The following is a 21,459-nucleotide window of genomic DNA, read 5'->3' on the forward strand; positions in this document are numbered from 1 at the left end:
TATATAGGCACAAACAGAAATCCATACATGAGCCCACGCACACACACACACACACACGTGCACACGCATTGATGTGCACACAGAAATGTGTATAAGTATAGCTGGCATGCTGTGCCGAGTGAGTTAACTGAGGCTCCAACCGCCTCTCTTGGTACTTATCGCCACAGGTGATATGGGAAGAAAAAGGCTGCTGTCACTCATCGCCACTCGCACACTGAGGACTCGCCGCGTTACATTTCTTGTGCTCTCGCTCTCGTCACGTCTCGACTCTTTTACCCCCACTCTCTTTCCATATCCTATTCCTTCTCAAAGCCATCTCTAACTCTGCTCTCTTACTCTCTCTCTCTGGGTTTTATGTACTTTTTTAATATATGTATTTATTTTATTGTATATAAGATCTATGTGAACTTTGTACGAGTGTTGATTTTCACTGGCACTAAATAGAAAAATGTGTCAACAAAACTCACCCCCTTCCTCTCTCTCCCTTCCTTCCCCTCCTGACAGGTCTGGTCGATGGATGGTTACTTGAAGGGACGCCGCGTGCTTGAATTCCGCACCATGTCCGACTTCAAAATCGGCTTGAACTTCGTGCAGCACCTCCTGCCTCACCCGTGGGCGGGCACGGGCCACGTGGTCTACAACGGCTCCCTCTACTACAACAAGTACCAGTCCAACATCATCATCAAGTACCACTTCCGCTCGCGCAGCGTCCTGGTCCAGCGCAGCCTCAGCGGCGCCGGCTACAACAACACCTTCCCGTACTCGTGGGGCGGCTCGTCCGACATCGACCTGATGGCCGACGAGAACGGCCTGTGGGCCGTCTACACGACCATCCCCAACGCGGGCAACATCGTCATCAGCCGCCTGGACCCGCAGAGCCTGGAGGTGCTGCAGACGTGGGACACGGGCTTCCCCAAGCGCAGCGCCGGCGAGGCCTTCATGATCTGCAGCACGCTCTACGTGACCAACTCGCACCTGGCCGGCGCCAAGATCTACTTCGCCTACTACACCAACACGTCCACGTACGAGTACACGGACATCCCCTTCCACAACCAGTACTCGCACATCTCCATGATGGACTACAACCCCCGCGAGCGGGTGCTCTACACCTGGAACAATGGACACCAGGTCATGTACAACGTCACGCTGTTCCAGGTCATCAAGACGTCCGACGACTGAGCCAGCAAAAGCGAGTGTGACTCACACACAAGTGACTCTCACACACAAACGCACACACGCAGACTCCAAACACACACATAGACAGACACACAAAGATGTAGCACACACACATACAAACATACACAAACACACACAATTATACAGAACCATATTCATTTGAACATTCCCATTAACACACAGATGGCAGCAGGGGCCAAACATACTGTACCAGAAGCTTTGGACTTTTTTAAGCACTTCGATCTGCATAGAGTGCTATTATTCACACTGAAGGACTTGGGGTGGGGTAATAAAAAAAGCACACGGCTCCACACAGCTGTGTCGGAGGAGAGGAGAGAAGAGAAACGGACTGAGCTTTTCATTTGTTTCTGTGATGAGTAAGCATGAGTAAGTTCTTTTTATCTGTGGAAAAGAAAAAAATAAATATCGAACTTTAACATTTGAGAGTGTGTCTGTCTTTACAGCTTCTGTCTCTTCTCTAAAGGGCTCGGCGTTTGCTTGTCTTCATTCTCAAAGGCAGTAAAACATCCTTTCTCTGGGGCTATCGCCTCCACACAGTTCGTTTTTAAAAGTGATTTTGTCACCCCACCAGCTTAGGGGAAGGTGCTATGACACGCACCCTTATTCAGCAGTTCCTGAACCCCCTGGCACCTCCTGGGGGTGGGCACCCTGACACCCGGCTGAACCTGAATCCAAACCTGAGCCCAGCCAGACGTCAGGGCTTCCGAAGGTGATCTGTCAGGAGAATAGGAGGTGGAGGAGGGTGGAACTTGATGACGATAGAGGTGTAGAGATGGAGGGATAGATAAATGGATGGAAGAGTAAAGGGAGGAGGAGGAGGAGGAGAGAGGGATGAAACACGTGCGGACGGACAAATAGAAGGATGGAGGGACCAGTATTAGCATTCGAGTGGAGAGATGAAGCCCCAGGCATTTGCAGGCGCCCGCTGCGGCTGCTGTTGTTGTTTGTGTTTTGCCGAACGGCAATCTGTTTCCATTTCTGCAGCACAACGCCTCAGCAGGCAATGCGGGAATGCTCAGCCACAGACGGATGAAACCTTATTAGAAAAACAAAAATAAACAGTTTGCTTGCTTGTTTTTTAGTTGAAAGAAGTTGCCCCTATGAGAAAATATTAAATATTTGATGCAAACAGTGTCATAGTATGGACATAAACATGAAAAACACCTGCTGTAACATCATAAAGATGTTACAGCAGATGTAGTCATTACTCATCAAGTCAATTGATGCCTGATGATTTGACATTGACATTTCAGCAGTATCAGTAATCAGTAACTCATCAAGTCAATTGATGCCTGATGATTTGACATTGACATTTCAGCAGTATCAGTAATCACCACAACATAACATTATTCTGTTCCACACCACTGGACACTGGCTGTTATAACAACTTAGTACAGCATATGGTCTCTACCATGACATGATGATGGCATGGTTATCTTAGTGTTATTTTCAAGTAAAGTTCAAATCCTTAAGCTTTGTCAACGTTCTATTATTTTAGTCTTCTTAAAAGAATTCTCTAGTTAGCTATTTGTTTGAACACTTGCTTACAAGTTTAAATTCAAAATGTCTCTGGCCCCTAGGGGTATTCCTCCTCAAACGTCGTCTGAAGACGAAAACACAGTTCTGTCAATCACTCAACGTGAGACTGACACTATTGTTCACACTACAAACTAGAATCCTATTACTTGAAGATTGTATCACAGCATGATGCAAATCGTTCACTTTCACTGAACATAATGAATGTAAATTAAAGAAAATGATGCAGTGAAAAAAATCAAACATCCTGTTCATCCTACTGTTGACAGTAGGCCTACTAGAATATGTCACCAATAGTTTTCTCTTTTCTAACAACATCCTTCCACCTACACATGCACCACTATGAAACAGGACCTTTCGACTGGCACGACATTTACTCCCCTAATTCTGTGTTTTCCGTAACTGTGTGACTTAATTAAAAAACACTGTTATATTACATGCTGTGCGCCCAAAAAACATGATGGAAAAAAAGTCTCATTAGTTCACCACGCCGAGCGTGATAACCCGACGAGTTTGATTCGGCGGAGGAAATAATTCAGCGAGAAATGGGACGTAGATTGCAGCGAGCAGAACATGTATATAGATGTTTTTGAAATTAGCCAATGTGGCAGAATGCATCACACACACACACACACACAAACACACTAACGTCTGACAAGTGCTGATAGCGCATGCGTCTCGGTCGCACGGTGCCACTGAGCATGATTGTTCCATGGATGGCGGCTCTGATAAGGCCCCGCTGTTCCTCCATCTCTGACCCGAGCGTTACCAATCAAAACACTTATCTCCTCGTGCAAAGTGACGCCTTGGCAGAGCGGCGTCAATCAGCTGTGGAGCTCATGCAGAGCAGCCACCTGAGATGGAGAGAGAAAATGACACGAGCAGAGCCGCCCACACAGGTCAACCTCTCTTTCACCATCTCCAACTCTCACCTCCCTTCTCTCTTTCACTCATTCTCTTCCTCACTTACTGCCACTTTCTTCCCGTCCTTCTCTCACTCACTGCCACTCTCTTTTTCACCTCTCCCACCGACTCATTCTTCTCTTTCATGACCAATAGTACTCAGTCCCTCTCTCCATCACTCCCTCCCAAAACTAACTTAACTTTCTCTGTTTCACTGCTTCCTTCCTTCTCTTTCAATCCTAAACCCTGAACTCACTAGCCTCTCTTTCACTGCTCTCCTCTCTTATTCACTCGCTCACTCACTCACTTACTTTTTTACATATACTTTTTTATATAAGTTTCTCTTTCCTACACTTACTCTTTCAAACCGTCTTTCGAGCCCACTTCCATTCATTCACTCCTTCTCTCCCTTCACTCATTCACATCCATGCAGTCATGCGTCTCCTTCTGCCTGCTGCCTCGTCAGTGAGGAGGTGCACTCATGCTGATTGAGTTGCTGAGGTGATGGGGTGCTGCTGCACTGAGATGAGGAGCGGCTGGAGTTGGAGTGTGTGTGTGTGTGTGTGTGTGTGAGTGAGAGAGAGAGAGAGAGAGAGAGAGAGAGTGTGTGTGTGTGTGTGTGCTTGTGTGTGTGTGTGTGTGTGTGTGTGTGTGTGTGTGTGTGTGTGTGTGTGTGTGTGTGTGTGTGAAGCAGTCATCCTCCGCATCCTTCCACTGCCACACCCGCCTGCTTCCACACGACCAGATTTATCACTGAGCCGTCGGGAGAGAGAGATAAAACCTCCATCCACATTTTCAAAACAAATAAACAAACACACCAATAAATAAATAAACAAATAACACAAATGTATAAACAAATGAAGACGGCTGGTGTCGTCGCCCCTTCCCTTCCTTTCCCCCCACTCCCCTGTCTCCTCCTGTCCCAGCATGCACTAGGCAGTTTAATTAAAACTTACAGCCCCATCACCGGGCCTGGCAGCTTGTTTATACCCGGCCAATTAAAACATCCTCTGGACCTCCCACGCTCCACTCATCCTCCATCCATTACTGTAATATGCCCCTCTCTGCCACCCTCCTGTTTGGGCAATCTGCTCCAAAACTCACATTAAGAGACCCCTGCTCTCCTCCATCTTATCTTCTCTGTGCAGTCTTTCACCGCACTACTTCTGTATCATATCCTCTCATCTGCCAACTCCCCCCACACACACACACACACACATACACACATATACTTAAACACACACACACACACACAAAGACACACACACACACACACACACACACACACTCACTCCCCCAGCAGTGCACCTGTTGTAGTCCCCTTGCTGATGGTCGTCTACTGTTTGAAGGAGTTTGTTTTAAAAAAAACAATTTGATCACGTCACACACAGATAGCTCCTCACCACTTGCCTTCAGGGAGCGATTTCTTTCCTTTCTTCCTCTTCTCTCTCTCTCTCTCTCTCTCTCTCTCTTTCTCTCTTTCCTCGTCTCCAGACAGGCCAAGATAAAGGTGTACGGAGGGACCAAGATGATGGGCCGCAGGGGGAACAGCAAGGAGCGCAGGAGAGGAGGAAGTTTTATTCCTTCATCTCAGTGGAGGCGCTGCTCTGTAATTGGCTCTTTAATTGTGTTTCTTAACTCCCATTGATCCGGCACTCCCCGGACTAATCTCATTAGCCTCTGATTTGTGAAGGACAGTAAAGCAGACGCTCCCCTCTGGTCCAAAGCCACGGGTCATTTGCTTTTATAACCCCCGACGCCCTGACATGCGCGCTTTTCGTCCGGGCCATAAACCCTCAGGGCCACGGAAAAAGCCCAACGCAACGTCTTCCACGGCGACCCAGTAATTAACACACTGGTCAGCAACAGACGCTCATTGGAGCATTAACTTCAGATAACAGACAGCCCGCTACATATGAGCCCTCCATGAGGGAGGCAGGGAAGGAGGAGGAGGAGGAGAAGGAGGAAGGGCCATGTCCATCTGAAGTGTGTGAGAAGAGATAGAAAAGATATGTGTGTGGCTGGAGAAGACTGAACTGGACAGGCGCGTGGGCGATCATCGTCCTCTGCGCTGAGGGAGATCCATGAGGATGGATCGCTGCATGGGCACGTGATGTCCACTCCACTCAGATTGTATGTGTCCTTGAGGTTACCCCAGCCCAAAATATTCACATGTAAATAAATCATATACATTCACTGCATGGCTATTGCTACTACTGTGGCCTATAGCCACAATGGTCACAGAGAGGTCTTGCACTCTGATTGAAACTGTTACACTGGCTCCCCTTTACCTCCCCAAAGCCCCTGTCCCCACTGGACACCCCTGAGAGCCAGGGACACATCCCCAGGGACCCAGATGCAGCAGAGGACAGATGGCACAGCACCCAAGAGCCCAACAAGGAAATTGGCATAGAAAATACACTGGACAGAACAGAACAAGACAGGACAGCAGCACGTGACCACACACAGAGGGAGACCCTGGTGTATTCATGCTCCAGTAGTGGACAAGGAAGAGGAGGATGAGATGAAGGAGCAGGGGGAGGGGGGAGGGGTGGGGGAGGTGAAGCAGCTGGGAACACATGTCAGCTCAGCCGTGTAAAGATGGCACTGAGACAAGCAACACGACACACTTCTTCACAGTGGCACCAACCCTCCCCCTTCGCTCCAGAGTGCTCCTGGAATCTTTCCACTCTGAAAAATCTTGCTGTTCATCATCAGCTACTGGGATGTAGATAATAGCAAACAGTATATAAACATAATTGTAACCATCTCACGTCCCACTTGGACACTCGTCTCCTCTTCCTCCTCCTCCTTTTCCTCCTCCTCCTCCTCCTGTCTCTTCTCCCCTCCTCTCAGATATTGTCCACTCTTTTGTGTCTTCTCTCCTCTCCCAGTTTTTCCCTGGTCTATTCTCTCCTCTACCAAGTCTTCCACCTCTCCTCTCATCCCCCATCTTCCTCCCATCCTCCTCTCCTCCTCCTTTCTGCTATCCTTCCTGTAATGCTCAAGCATTCTTTCCTTTCCTCTGTCTCCACTCTTCTCCTCTCTTTAACTCCCTCATATCTTTTCTCCCATCCTCTTCCCTCCCTCCATCCTTTTTCTCCTTTCTCCTCCTTCTCTCCCATCCCTTCATTCGAGCAGCTGCTTAAGCCTTAAGCCAGGCAGTGTGTCTGATACACTGCCTGCAAAAAAAGCAGCGCTTCTAGAATGCTCCATCTGGGTGAGGGAGTGAGCGGGTGGACGTGGGTGGCAGAGGAGGTGTGATGCTGACCCGCACAAACTGTCGAGCGTGGTAGCCTCGTAAACGAATGAGGGGGCTGCAGTGAGCTAACACGATCGCAGGAGAAAGAACAACAGCGCAACTATCGATTTCAAGAGCTCTGCTGCACACTTAAGCGACGGCGTTCCTAACTCAAGCATGTGTCCCGAAGCCACGTCCATGCAAAATTGATTTATTTGTCATTTGGCTGTGTGGGACCCCACCTTGAGAATCTCTCTCTCTCTCTCTCTCTCTCTCTCTCCTCTCTCACCTCCCTACTACCACGACTAAGCTTCCTGAGCACAAAATTAATGGGAAAACAAAGCCGACTGGCTGGATCTGGCAGCTGTAGGCAACGGAGGCTAGGCTAGGTTCTCACTACCAGGCCAAATCTGTTTTGTTTTTGTTTTTTTCACTTGATGTGACACATATCTGATGAGGTCCAAACAGTGTGAACAGCACAAGTCACAAGAAATCTGTCTTTTTCCATTCTGATATGGCCCTCTTCCATATGTGGTCTAACTCCGCTACAGGTGTGATGTTTTGCAATGCCACATGCAGTCTGAACAGTTATATTGGAATTCATGGGACTTTTACGTGCTTGATCGGCATTTGTCACAATTTTGCACTGACGGAATCCCAAATATCATTTCACCGGAGCACCAGAGAAGTTGGGGGCACCCTTTCTGATGTGTGTTATCGTGTCATCACTCGGTGGAGATGAAAGAGAGCTACGAAGTCAGTCAGTCAGTCGGGTTAGCTGTGTGCTGTGTGTGTGTTTATTTGTTGTTGGTTTGTGCATGTGGGTCAGTTTAGAATCTATCACCAGTCCTCACTGGGATTGGAATTTGATATTGGCCACATTTAATTAAAAAAATGTGAACAGCTACACAAAAAAATCCTATTGGAGCAAAAACACTGACTTGTAGTGTGACCTATAGCCTCAGTGAGGAAGGACAAGGAGCAAAAGAGAGCATGTGCAGACATGGGAAGTGGAGAGGGAAAATATCAGTGGTGGATAAGGAGGATGAGAGTGGGAAGAGAGAGAGAAGAGTGGAGAGACAGGGAGGGAGAAGGAGAGAGTGAAAACAGAGCTGCAGTGAGACCAAAGGACGAAGCCTCTGAGGAAACCCCGGCTGACTTATTCAAGTGGGCGCTCAGAAATACCCTCACAAGAGCCACGGTCCCTCTACAGCCGACACACACATGCACACACACACACACTCATATACATACACACACACATCTACACACACACACACACACACACACACTCATATACTGTACATACACACACACATGCACACACACACACACAGAAACATACACACACACATGCACACACACAGAAACATACACACAAACACACACAAACACACATGCACACACACAGAAACATACAAACGAGACATTCAACAGTCACACTCATGCATACAATTACACTCACATACACACACAAATTCATGCACACTCATACAAAACTGCACACACATAGACAATAGACATTCACATCCTTTCAACACAAATAACTAATGTTTATTTCAGCCCCAACTGAGTATGGAATCACTTTATAATGCCACCAGAGTCTTGGTTATGCCCAGGCTTTCAAATATGCACTTGACTTGCCATGTCCAAACCAGCTTAGCCGAGCACACTGGTCCCAGTATGTATGCATACTCCACCTCCGATTCATAAACATGAGATTCCAAATGAGGAGACACTGATATCTCCCCAGGGCATGGAATAGAAAGGGAGGAGGAGACAGCCATGTTTGTACACTCTTGTGAATATGAATACCGGTATGCCAGGGAGAGAGGCCCCAGGATACTGGATCTCTGAGGCTGTCTGCCATCGCAGGGGTGACCTGGGAAATGGAGTTTTATTTTATTCCCTCTATACATTACTCAAACGCCCTGCCCTCTCGAGCTGGCACGCTCCCCTACAGAGCAAAGGTAATTAAAGTCACCTCCCATGCTCTCAAACAGCACAGCCAGCATCACCTTATCCATTAATATGCTAATTGGGTGTAGGCCGCGAGTCTGTTACCACTGTGGCTCTGCTTCCTCTTCCTAAATTAATTTCCCATAAACAGGAGCGTCAGGGGCGGCCGGGCTGGTCAGTCAGGGGCTTCCGCAGGGCCAACTCGCGCATAGCAATGAGCCCTTATCAATTTTACATTCATCGGGAGGAAGAGGGCTGGAAGTGTAGGGGGGAGCCAGAGGGGAGAATCAAGGCCCTCCTGCCATAGACACTGCTGCCGCTGAAGCTGTGGTGCAGTGCGGTGTGGTGTGGTGCGGTGTGGTGTGGTGCGCTGTGGTGTGGTGCGGTGTCGTGTGGTGCGGTGTCGTGTGGGGCAGCTGAGCTGCTGCTGTTCCTGAGCTACTGCGGACACAACCCCCCCCACCACCACCCCCACTCTCCCACTCCCCACACCACTCCCCACTACCCCCAGGTCCTGTCAGCAGGCCTCCGGCTGCGCCAAAATCACGGCCGTTCATCACCACTGACACCCCGGAGACCCACTTGGGGCCCCGGCGCTAGTGCTGCTGCTAGCACTGCTGCTCCTGCTCAGACCGCAGCCCGGCGCGCGCTCAGTCCACTCACGTCCGATGGGCGGCCACCAGGGACAGAGAAGGGGCCAGGCCGCAGCCAAACAAACGCTAAAGGAAATTATGGAGCGGGTCCCTGACAGCCATGGGGTCTGGAGGCGGAGGGGAGGAGAGGGAGCGTTTACTGCTGCCACTTCAGCCGTCCTGCCCTCCCAGGGACCAGAGAGAGGAGGCAAAGAGTGGGGGAGGGGCCAGTGGGAGGGGAGGGGGCAGGGGAGGTGGCGCAAGGCGGAGGGTGGGGGGGGGTGGGGTTGGTGCAGGTGCCACCAGACAATACATCCTCCTCACTGCAGGCTTTGTCCTGGTCGAAATTCACACCAGTCACCAAGCTCGGCAGAACAGCAAATGTGTTGCGACATCAGATAATTGTTTGAAAACAACGTTTGGGGGAGACTGTCATGTATATCAGCATGGCAATTTTAAAAGTCATTTTCAAATAATTTGCTGTTTCATTTCAATAGGAGCATGAAAATGCCAGTCAGTGTTACAGAATCATGATAAGACTTTAACATAGTCAAACTTACTTACTTACTGCAAACTTATTACAGTTTTTTTTCAGTCGCTAACAAGCGTTTGTCCAACCAGTTGTCACATTTTCAAAACTCTAAATACAATTAGCACAGCATCGGTCTTTTGTGGCCATACCATTCACACATTTCATGTCGTTTGCACACGATATGCAGTCAGTGAACACATTTCCACAATGCTTACATTTTCTTAACAGACAAGCTATACCTCCCAACAAAATTATGGATTGTTTTTGCAGTATTTACGAATGTTAACACACAACATCCCACAATAGTAAAAACAATATTCCAAACCTTAGATACAGTATAAAAACCTCTGCTTCTGCAATGATATCAGTTCAAAAACAATATATCTCAGCTGATAATAAACAAACAATTCAATAATTTACACACAACTGATTTATGTTGGGTAAATTGGGCAAACCACAGCTGATTCCAGTCTGGCTTAGACTGAGTGGCAGGGGTCATTTTCTTCTATTACACTGACACAGTAAAATGAGGACTTTGAGGAGTAATGTTTTTAGAAACAGAAACAGAAAAAGACAAACACTGTAATGTCTGGACAAGGAAGAATAAGAGCAAGGGACCCAGTGAGAGATGCAGTGAGGTGCAGGAGCAGTGAGAGGAGCAGGGCCATGTAGAAGAGCAGGCCCAAGGCGAGGGCAAGGTGTAAGAATGCGTGGTGGTGGCATTCCATTTGGCTGCAAGAACTGTTGTCAGTGATGAAATTTGTGCCACTATCATTGACCATGTAATCAATGCGATGTTGATGAAAACATGTGGCCTACTGTAACCCTGAAGATCGCAGAGATTACTGTAGATACAGTTATGTTGTGCTTTTTTTAGCTCCCCCTTTTTATCTGGGCTTTTTGCTGTTGTTTTTTTGTTCAGAATGCTTGTGTGTTTCATGGATATTTTGTTCACTGTAAGCATTGCAATACTGCAAAACTGTGTCTGTTCTATCATACTGTAAACAGTATTTCTACTGTAGTAAACAGTAAAGGGAAAAAAACTGATTTGCTTTTTACTGGAATGCTTTTGAATGTGAACATAACATGTGGACATACAGTTCCCAACCATGACATTTAGTGTAAAAATTGCATGCAAATACCTGTAAAATTCCCAACCAAGACATTTAGTGTAAAAATTGCATGCAAATACCTGTAAAACTGAAACATAAAAGTCGATGCAGTTTTTGTAATGTCAACAATAGCCAGTATTTTGAAACCTGTTGTACTTTGATTGACTGCATGTACCTTGTGAAGTGAAAACAAGTGTTATTCTTTGACAGAATAATTTAATTTTGAGTCAGATTTCCAGTGTTTTGGTAAAGTTAGTGTGTGCAGAGAAAGGTGTGTTAGTAGTATATTTAACTAAATGTGTTTTTGAGAAGAAAATTATCCATTTGGCCAGTTGTGTTTTGTAGGTGTGAGTCTGTGTTAAGAGTTTAGAAAAAGTATCTGAAGTATGGGTAAGCGCTTGTTACCGATTGAAAAAAACTGTAATTGTTACAATGAAGTATTCATTGCATTCATGTTCTCTTAAGTGTGAAATAAAACACGTCGAAGTTTGACTTGCTTGCACACAACCCATTACATTCACCTTTGTACTCCAAGTCATGGGATAATGAACCGTGCTAATCTCGTTTTACACCTGTGCCTCTGTAAGGTGTGTCCTCTCTGGTCCAACCATACCTGCGGCAACAGGTCGGCTATTAATGACACAATCACCAGCTGTGGCACCTCTTTTCCCACACTATAATGTCTGTTTGCACCTATGAGCTTGTGTGTGTGTGTGTGTGTGTGTGTGTGTGTGTGTGTGTGTGTGTGTGTGTGTGTGTGTGTGTGTGTGTGTGTGTGTGTGTGTGTGTGTGTGTGTGACATGATGTGACGGAGTGTTTAAACCTGTATTCGCCTCCATCTGCTACGCTTGCCTCCTGCTGACCTTGGGCACACCTGGTTGTGTGGGGACATCACAAGAAGAAACGTGGTTAGCAATCGTTAGAGCAATTACCTGGGAAAGCGAGGGGTTGGGGGGAGTGATTATGTGCCCTGGCTGTGTTTACCAGCCTGTGAGACGGCCAGCACCTCAGGAGGACACAACACAGGCAGGGACAGAGAAGAGAGAGGGACGGGCAGAGAGGGAGTTTAAAAGTGGGTCATGATGAGAAAGGAGTGGGTAGGGTGGTAGTGTGTGTGTGTGTGTGTGTGTATGTGTGTGTGGTTGTGCCTGTGTGTGTGTGTGTGTGTGTGTGTGTGTGTGTGTGTGAGAGTGGTTGTGCCTGTGTGTGTGTGTGTGTGTGTGTGTGTGTGTGTGTGTGTGTGTGTGTGTGTGTGTGTGTGTGTGTGTGGTGTGCCTGTGTGTGTGTGTGTGTGTATGTGTGTGTGTGTGTGTGTGTGTGTGTGTGTGTGTGTGTGTGTGTGTGTGTGTGTGGTTGTGCCTGTGTGTGTGTGTGTGTGCCTGTGCGTTTGTGTGTGTCTTAATGAGAGGGTGCAAAGAGTGCCAAGGAGGAAGAGGAGAAGACAAACCCAGAGGAGGTGAAGGTCCGGAGGGATGACTACCCATCATTGCTTCCACTTTAAAAAAATGTGAAAACTAATGTTGCTAAACTAAAGTGTAACTCAATGGGTCTGTCCAAAACGGAAGGCAGCTGCCTCACTACCTTCAACTGTCTAACAAGTCACTTGTCATAGCAGGTATCAAGGTACGAGCTATGAACTTTGTTTTGGACAGCCTAGCAAGATAGCAACACAAAACGTCATTGCCAGGATACTGACAGCTGATTTAATCAGTGGGAGTTGAAGCAGAGACATTCTGATGAATCCATGGTTGAAGACAACATGAAGGATACAGTACATCAACGCTGCCTTGAAAATTCGGCAAATTTAAGGTAGAATGAAGGCAGAATTTTATACAAATATTTGATTCGGACATGCCTCGATGCCTTGCTGTCATTTAATGTTATCTTAGAGAGCAGGATTTTTTTCCATTTTTGAACACAGCCAATGTATATACGATGCTCAAGGCCTTGAGGTGCTCTGTGGTGCTGTGTTTGGTATTCTTTTTTCTTTAAATAATTCAGTCAGTTTTGGTCAGGAGGTAGGGAGGGAGGAGTCAGCCAAGGAGCAGAAGATGGAAAATGTATGTCTGGAGGGGTCGTGAGCCAAGGAAAGGGCCAGTGGGGTCATCTAATATGTGTTCTCCACACCCAATAAGAACTCTGCTCTGTGGCTAGTCTGTTTGTGGGGTCATCTAATTACTGTGTGTTCTCCACACCCAATAAGAACTCTGCTCTGTGGCTAGTCTGTTTGTGGGGTCATCTAATGTGTGTTCTCCACACCCAATAAGAACTCTGCTCTGTGGCTAGTCTGTTTGTGGGGTCATCTAATGTGTGTTCTCCACACCCAATAAGAACTCTGCTCTGTGGCTAGTCTGTTTGTGGGGTCATCTAATGTGTGTTCTCTACACCCAATAAGAACTCTGCTCTGTGGCTAGTCTGTTTGTGGGGTCATCTAATGTGTGTTCTCCACACCAATAAGAACTCTGCTCTGTGGCTAGTCTGTTTGTGGGGTCATCTAATGTGTGTTCTCCACACCCAATAAGAACTCTGCTCTGTGGCTAGTCTGTTTGTGGGGTCATCTAATATGTGTTCTCCACACCCAATAAGAACTCTGCTCTGTGTTCTCCACACCCAATAAGAACTCTGCTCTGTGGCTAGTCTGTTTGTATTTCCATCTTCATTTGCACCTAGGCATGAACCAGAAATGGATTTTCACCCTCCTGCTCTTTGCACCCTTCATCATACTGTGGTGTGCAGCCGCACGACTGGGCCAACCTGTGGAGGAGAGGAGGAGGAGAGGAGGAGGAGGAGGAGGAGGAGGAGGAGTGATCGACACACAGGTGGGGAAAGGTCACCCACCATCTCTCGCCACACGACCAAAAGCAGCAGGGCATTTGCCACTGGTCAGGGAGGAGAGGTGGGATTGGTGGGTGGACAGAGATCAGATTCTCTCACATCACTCTCTCCCTCCTTTGCCCTTTCAGTCCTCAGAGAGAGAACAGACTAGCTGGAGAGTGGAGCCGAGAGAGTGGGGGACAGGAGGAGGGGGGGCTGCTGGGAGGGTGGAGGAGAAGGTGGAGAAGACAGTTGGATGTGGCAGAAGGTGGAAGCAGCTGGGGGTTGAGGTTGAGGATGTGTGTGTGTGTGTGTGTGTGTGTGTGTGTGTGTGTGGGGGGTGTTAGCAGTCTGCTGGAAAATCTTAATTTCCTGTCTGAGCCGATCGTGGGCACTGATTATACCCTACCCCCGCCACCGCTCCGTTGGAGAGGTGAAGGCACGCTTCTCAGTGCGACAGGTGGAGACGAGCGACGCTCGAGGAAGCGCAAAAGCCACGGGGACACAAGGGTTCGGAGCACGGGAGAATGAGTGATTAAGAAGGGACGGAGCGGGAAACGAAGAGAGAAGGGTGGATGACCGAGAGAAACAGAGAGAAAGACATAACGAGAGAGGAGGAGATCAGGAGGGAAGCCAGTTACAGAGAGCTTCAAACTTCCCCTGTTGTTTCATGGCTCATTATTCACCCATTTAGCCATGTTTATGTGCCTCTCCGGCTGAGCTGGCGCACACGCACCCCTCAGTAGTGAGGGGGGCTGAGATAGGGGAGGGATTGGGGGTTGGAGGCCATACAACAACAAACTCAACAGCAAAACGGCAGAGGATAAACATCTACAGCTATCCAAATGGTTCTATGCCCTCACGCAAGCATCTATGTGGATCTACACTCACACATTAGCTGGAGCATCAGTTAGGTTCTGGCCTTTTCAGATTGGGGGATGACATTGCACTACACACTACTAGAGGCCTGAATAAAGCCTGTGAAGCAGACTCTTTTACTAAGCTATTCTTGCATAGTAAAAGAGTCTGGCCACTTGTCATTGGCAAACGTCTTCTTCCTGGTGAGTGGACACTTGTTTGAAGTTTAAAATCATTGGAATTCCTTTAAAGTGAACCAATCACTGACAACCGGTGAGCTTTCTCTGCACCAAGCCCCTGTTTAGGAGCACGCAAGATAGCATCATATCATTGATCCCAATGGTAAAGACGGCTAGCAGTCACATGTTTCATCTAGTTATTAATTCACAGGACATTCAATCCTTTTACTAACGCTTATGAAGAAATATGTATACTTAACTGACTCATGCCAAAACTATATACATTACCAACCTAATTTTCTTCCAATACCCCAGTGTAGAGGACGAATGTACAGTAGCTCAACATTTACCCTAAGTGATAGAATTAAGGTCTCACTTATGTTCAGTTGACGTTATGACATAGGCTTGCCGATCCTAGCCACAGGCAGCTCGACTGTGACTTTGTTTGCGACACTCCTGTTAGTAAACTGAAAAGAGCTATACATAGAAATGTAATGGTCACAGATAACTCTCCCACCACCCTTATTTACCTTACTTTGTGCCTTTTATTCACGTTTGCTCTAAAGAGTTATTAAGCATAAGCCCTTTTCACTCTCCATGTTGACGCAGGTTTCCATTCAATCCAAGCGGTCTGCTTTCCCCAAAAAAGTGGAGGGGACGTGTAGCAAATTCAAAGTTCATGCCGGTATAACGTAATAATCGCTCTCAGCCACGCCCTCTGTTCGCTGGTTGGTTGGTGGCTCTCGGCTGGTTTTCTACACGAGAAATCGGTTGAAAGGACATCTGTTCCAGTAGCCTGGCTAGCGCCACCACTTCTCAATGAGACGTGGTCTGGGAACCAAACGTTCATTTTCTCGTATTTGAAAAAAATGCCCAGATCCGTTTATTGGGTGCCACGGATGTCTATCAAATGCGTCTGTGCATAGCTCATCATCGTCTTGCTTTCCCACCTGTTCTGTGATTGGTTCCCTATGGTCTCCAGGCTGCCTTAGCAGCGTGAATCAAATCGCGCGTAAGGCAGCATGGGAACACCCAGGCTACTGTTCCAGTCTAATACTGAAGCAAAATGAAATTGAGCGGAAGTACAGATGGGCGGAGCCAGACTAGCCTGCCAAAAAGAGTAGATTGAGAGAGGATTCAGAACGGTTAAAATGGAGAAAAAGATGAAAACCTCTGTAAATAGACACTCGGTCTGACTCTACACGCAGACATTATTCTGTGTTATGTAAACGCTGATGATGACGGCACCAGCGGTTCTGAGGGGGCTCTACTGCCGGGACCAGAGGAGACCCCAGCGGCATCACGCCAACCAGGAACCAAATGAAAGATTCAACATGCTGGCCTACTTGCAGGCTACACGCAGCCACACGCGCAGGTCTTTTCCTTGTTATTTTAACAGCTCGCCCTTCAATTTTTAATGCAGACATATGGTCACAGCAAAAAAAATCCACCTCCTGTCCACCCCTCACACTTTCCCAAGGCCCCCCTATCCCTCCCTCTCTCAATCTCTCTCTCTCTCTCTCTCTCTCTCCCTCCCTTTCTCAATCTCTGTCTCTCTCTCTTTCTTTCATTCTCTTCTCTGTTTTTCACCAGCCTGGGTGATAATCTTGTTAAGACAGGAGTCCACTGCTCAACACCACAGTGCACAACTGCACAAAATCGACCCAAACTGACAGGATGTTATAAATCTGCAGTAATGGACAATGTCAAGCTTCTGATGAATTATTTGCCTTGCTTTCTGGGTTTCTGATGTAAGGCTCACCACAGTGAGAGACCAAGGAACCTTGTCAAAGCTTGTTAAGTCCAACCGGAGGGCAACACAAGACAATGTTATGGTGGAGTTCAAAGGCAGGTATACAACAAAGTTTTGTTTGTACATGTCGTGTGTGTGTGTGTGTGTGTGTGTGTGTGTGTGTGTGTGTGTGTGTGTGTGTGTGTCACACTGCTCCAGCTGTTTTGACATAGAGAGGTTCAAATGGCTCCTTTATGCTTTGTGTGGGTGTCAGGGGAGCAATAGAATGGGAGGAAGATGGAGAGAGGGAGATGGAGAGAGAGAGAGAGGAAGAGAGAGGGAGAGGCCAGTGAAGACAGTCAGAGACAGACAGAGATACAAAAAGGGAGAGACAGCGGCAGCCTGTTCTGCTGAAATGACAAACACTCCATTGCTCCATTTAAACGTCCTCTCGCAACTGTCATCACAACTTTCTTTCTTTTTTTTTTTCTTGAGAGGAGCACATTACTAAGATGTTGTGTGCAAGGTGCAATTGCTATATTTTGCAGCCTGTTGTAGATGAGGCAATGATATGCACACAGCTGTGCCCACGTAATCAATACCACGAGAGCTTTGCCAAGGCGCACACACACACAGACAATTCATTCAATAAGGCACTACAAATGGAGCTTTAAATGTAAGGGTGGGGGGGTAGAGAGCGTCTCCTATAACGTCTGCGGATCCAGAGAACACCGGATGAAAGCGTGATGAAGTGGTAGTGATGAAGGGGTGCGGCCGAGGAGAAGAGAGGCTGATGAAATGATTGCAGGCACAGGGAGCAGAGAGAGGGAGGGAGGGAGGGAGGGATGAGAGGAGAGAGGGGAAAGAGGATGGGGGAGATAAGGAGGGGGGGTGAGAGAGTGGGAAGAGGAAAGAAGATGGAGAGAGTGGGGAGAGAGAGGAAAGGAATTAGAGAAGGGGGGGAGAAATAAGGGGAATAAAGAGAGGGAAAGAGAAAGAGAGAAGAGAGAGAGGGGGTGGGGGCTGCAACCCTGTGAAGAGACCTAGAGTCGCAATCATCTTCTCTCATTTCCTGCTATTCACAAAGGGCTGTGCTGCCTGCGGCCTGAATTACCCCAAGATAGCATGAATGCACCCCCACACACACACACACACACACACAAACACACACACTTATACACACAGCCATGCACACCCACACAAACAGACAGACAGACAGCACACAACACACAAACACACACACGCACATAGACACAGAGAAGCAACAAGAGCTTGTTATTTTTCAAAATCCTCCAAATTAGCAGTGCAATCTGAAATTCACAAACAGACTCAAATTCAAACATACAGAGGAAAAGACACTAACCCTGCAGTCTCCTAAGAATCATTAAAGGGCCTTTTTAATGTCAGTCGACGGGCACGCTCAACGCTACGGACATGCGAAGAGTGGGAGGACCACAGGGGGCTGCCTGTTTCTATGGAGATCTCCAGATTCATCAGTTTAGGGAAGAGCCACTGACTTCAGGGGTGAAAGGTCACACTTTATTATATTTCTCATCAGCTTGCTGTCACTTCTCACAAAGAGCATGTCACACAGGTCACCTGTGTATGAATTTGTATTTGGGATTTGTGTGCATGAGCATGCTGTGTTTGTATATGTGTGTGTATATGCAGTATTATGAGCAAGTTACAGCTGTGTTGTGTGCATGTTTATATGTGTGTGCAATTACTGTATGAGCATGGTGTTTTCCTGTGTGTGTGTGTGTGTGTGTGTGTGTGTGCTGAGGTGAGAGTGGAGAGGTTTGAAGGAGGAGCCAGAAGATGTGACCCACTCTAGACTATAGTGTAGGGGTGTAACGGTACACAGAAGTCACGGTTCGGTTCATACCTCGGTTCGGACATCACAGTTCGGTACAATGGAGGGAAAAGCAAAACAAAAATGCAGAAAGCACCTAGTGTCATACAGTCTCTTCCCTGAGCTATCTGCAACAGCCTGAAGTGTGTGAGATGTAGGCTAAACAGTGCAATAAGTACCCAGACTCCATCTGTAACTTGTAAACAAAATAAATCAGCTATAAAACTGAAAATAGGCCTACAGCATCTCTTATTTCTGAAAGTGCAAATTCCATAGAAAAATGATTTTTAAAAATCCACTTAAGCAAGACCTTCAACATCTGTGTTTTGTTGTATATGTAAGGGTCTACAATTTGCCTCAATATTTTTTTTATTGTGTGTAAAGTAATAATCTAGCCTACTAACTGAAAATATCACACTATTTTGCCTTTTTTTTTTAAACGAAATTGCTCCTTTCATTTCATAAACAGACTACAACTAGAAGTCACGTGATTTTGCCCTTTGACGTTAACTCACCGTAGCATGGTTTGTTTATTAGCCTGGTTAGCGTTGTCACTTTATTTTACTGTCTATGCACTTAACACTACCAGCTCCTCATGTGAGAAGTTACCCCAACATAAAGGTAATTACCACGCGATTTACATAGCTTTCTGTCATTACGAAATCGTTTAATTTAAGCCATAGGTTTTGGCCCTATTTGTATGTGTATCCAAAGGCTGCTGAAGCGCGGGAAGTTTTTCCCTCGTTCAGTGACTGGTAGACTACATCATCTGGGTGATGGCTTCGAATATGTGTAGCATTTTTCCACTCACATACCCAACAACTGCTGAACAACGCCGACACACAGTTTCATCTTATCCACCACTCTTTCGCCTGTACTAACGTTACTGTAACTGAAGTTCTCAAACTTGCGATCTTAAAGAGACCAGCGGATCCTCTAACTCTTGTGGGTCTAACCTTATAGTGCTGCTAATGACTGACGGACTCGACCGACGACCTGACAAAAAAAAAACATAGGCGCCAATCAGAGCTTCAGAGCTAAGGCAAGGCTACAGATTAGCATTAGGTGTCGCTAAAGAACTCCCGTAAGTCTCGCCACTTAACAGTAATTGCGCATGACATTAATTAATCCGCACACGAGTTTTATGTATTTTTATACCGTGTATTCTCCGTGTAAATTCATGCACCGAACCGTGACGCCCGTACCTGACCGTACATGAACCGTTACACCCCTACTATAGTGTCATCATCATCATCCACCTCTAGCACCACATCCACCTCCAACACCACCTCCACCTTCTGCACCACCTCCAACACCACCTCCACCTTCTGCACCACCTCCAACACCACCTCCAACACCACATCCACCTCCAACACCACATCCACCTCCACCTCCAGCACCACATCCACCTCCAACACCACATCCACCTTCACCTCCAGCACCACATCCACCTCCAACACCACACCCACCTCCAACACCACATCCACCTCCACCTCCAACACCACATCCACCTCCACCTCCAGCACCACATCCACCTCCAACACAACATCCACCTTCACCTCCAGCACCACATCCACCTCCACCTCCAGCACCACATCCACCTCCACCTCCAGCACCACATCCAATAGCACCTCCACCTCCAGCACAGGGGCATCGCCAGCCGATTTTGCCAGGGATTCAGCCCCGAATGTTTTGAGTGTAGCCCCGAATGTATTTTGCAAAGTTGACTAACAAACATGAAACTATTATTCGGATCGTGCATTGATGGACCTATTTATCAAATATAAAAGCAGGACACGCACAGGTTTCCTCTCACTCTCCTTAGTAGGCTACTTAGAGCGCCACACATGACATGAGAGAGAGGGAGAAAGAGAGATACACAGTCAGTCAGTTCCAGGGTTGGGCATGTCATTGTTTGCATTTTCTATTTAGTATAAGAAAGTCATAAGGAAATCATAAAGGCAACAAGGACAAGGAGGTGGTGGAGTTATTCTGTCGTCATTTAGGCTACAAGTTTAGGCTTGTTATCAGCCTGCCCTGCACTCACTCGCCTACAGTTTGGAGCTGGCCAAACAGTGCTGGCCTTTCTAGGCACCTTGCCTTTGTAGTATCGAGTTAGTGAGTCTTCAATGATTCTCTCCTTTTAGCAAACAGAAATGTCAAAATAGCAACATGTCATTACATCCTTTAATTGTCAAAATATTAGTGTCCATAATATGCAATCAAGGTGGCACAAATGAGGCTAGAGTCGGTGGATTCATACTGTATATGAAAAGTGAGCAGGAAGGGCAGGCATTATGAGAATTATGAGAACCGTTTAGACTCTATGGGCTAAGCCCCGAATGTTTTCTACTGGCGACGCCCCTGCTCCTGCACCACATTCACCTCCAACACCACATCCACTTCCAACACCACCTCCACCTCCAGAGGCGGACAGAGTACATAGCTTCATTACTTGAGTAAAAGTACAGATACCCTTTGCTAAATTTTACTCAAGTACAAGTAAAAGTACAACAGTCAGATGTCTACTTAAGAAAAAAGTACTGAAGTACTTGTTTTTTTAAAAGTACTTGAGTATCAAGAGTACAAGAGTACATTTTCTAAATATTGCATTACTACTGCCACAGTTCTCACATTTATGTACAGAAACGTCCTACATGGAGTTATGAAGAATGTTCATGTTAATACCGGGAGAAAGGAAAAGGAATGGAAAGTGAAATCAAGTCATTTTCACCATGTTGCCAGGGATGGGCAGTAGTTCTAATACATGTATTTAAAATACGTATTTCAAATACAAAATACTATTTTGTAATTGAAACACTTGAAGCGAAAACTATCAATAACTTGTCCAGCAAATTTAAATAGTCTGGCGAGGTGGGGCCACGGGCACATTCCCAGGATGGACCTGCTGA

General features: G+C 46.9%; 1 protein-coding gene across 1 annotated transcript in view; it reads left to right on the forward strand.

The window, feature by feature from the left end:
• olfm2a (olfactomedin 2a) overlaps nt 1–1,613 on the forward strand; it is a gene marked incomplete in the record, with an annotated part of 34,684 nt that extends 33,071 nt beyond the window's left edge. The window contains 1 exon segment of the mRNA XM_048246596.1: nt 505–1,613. Within this exon segment, the coding sequence (XP_048102553.1) occupies nt 505–1,179 (675 nt within the window).
• Nucleotides 1,614–21,459: the final 19,846 nt, after the last annotated feature.

This window comes from Alosa alosa, chromosome 6 (genome assembly GCF_017589495.1).
Source record: "Alosa alosa isolate M-15738 ecotype Scorff River chromosome 6, AALO_Geno_1.1, whole genome shotgun sequence".
Lineage (NCBI taxonomy): Eukaryota > Metazoa > Chordata > Actinopteri > Clupeiformes > Clupeidae > Alosa > Alosa alosa.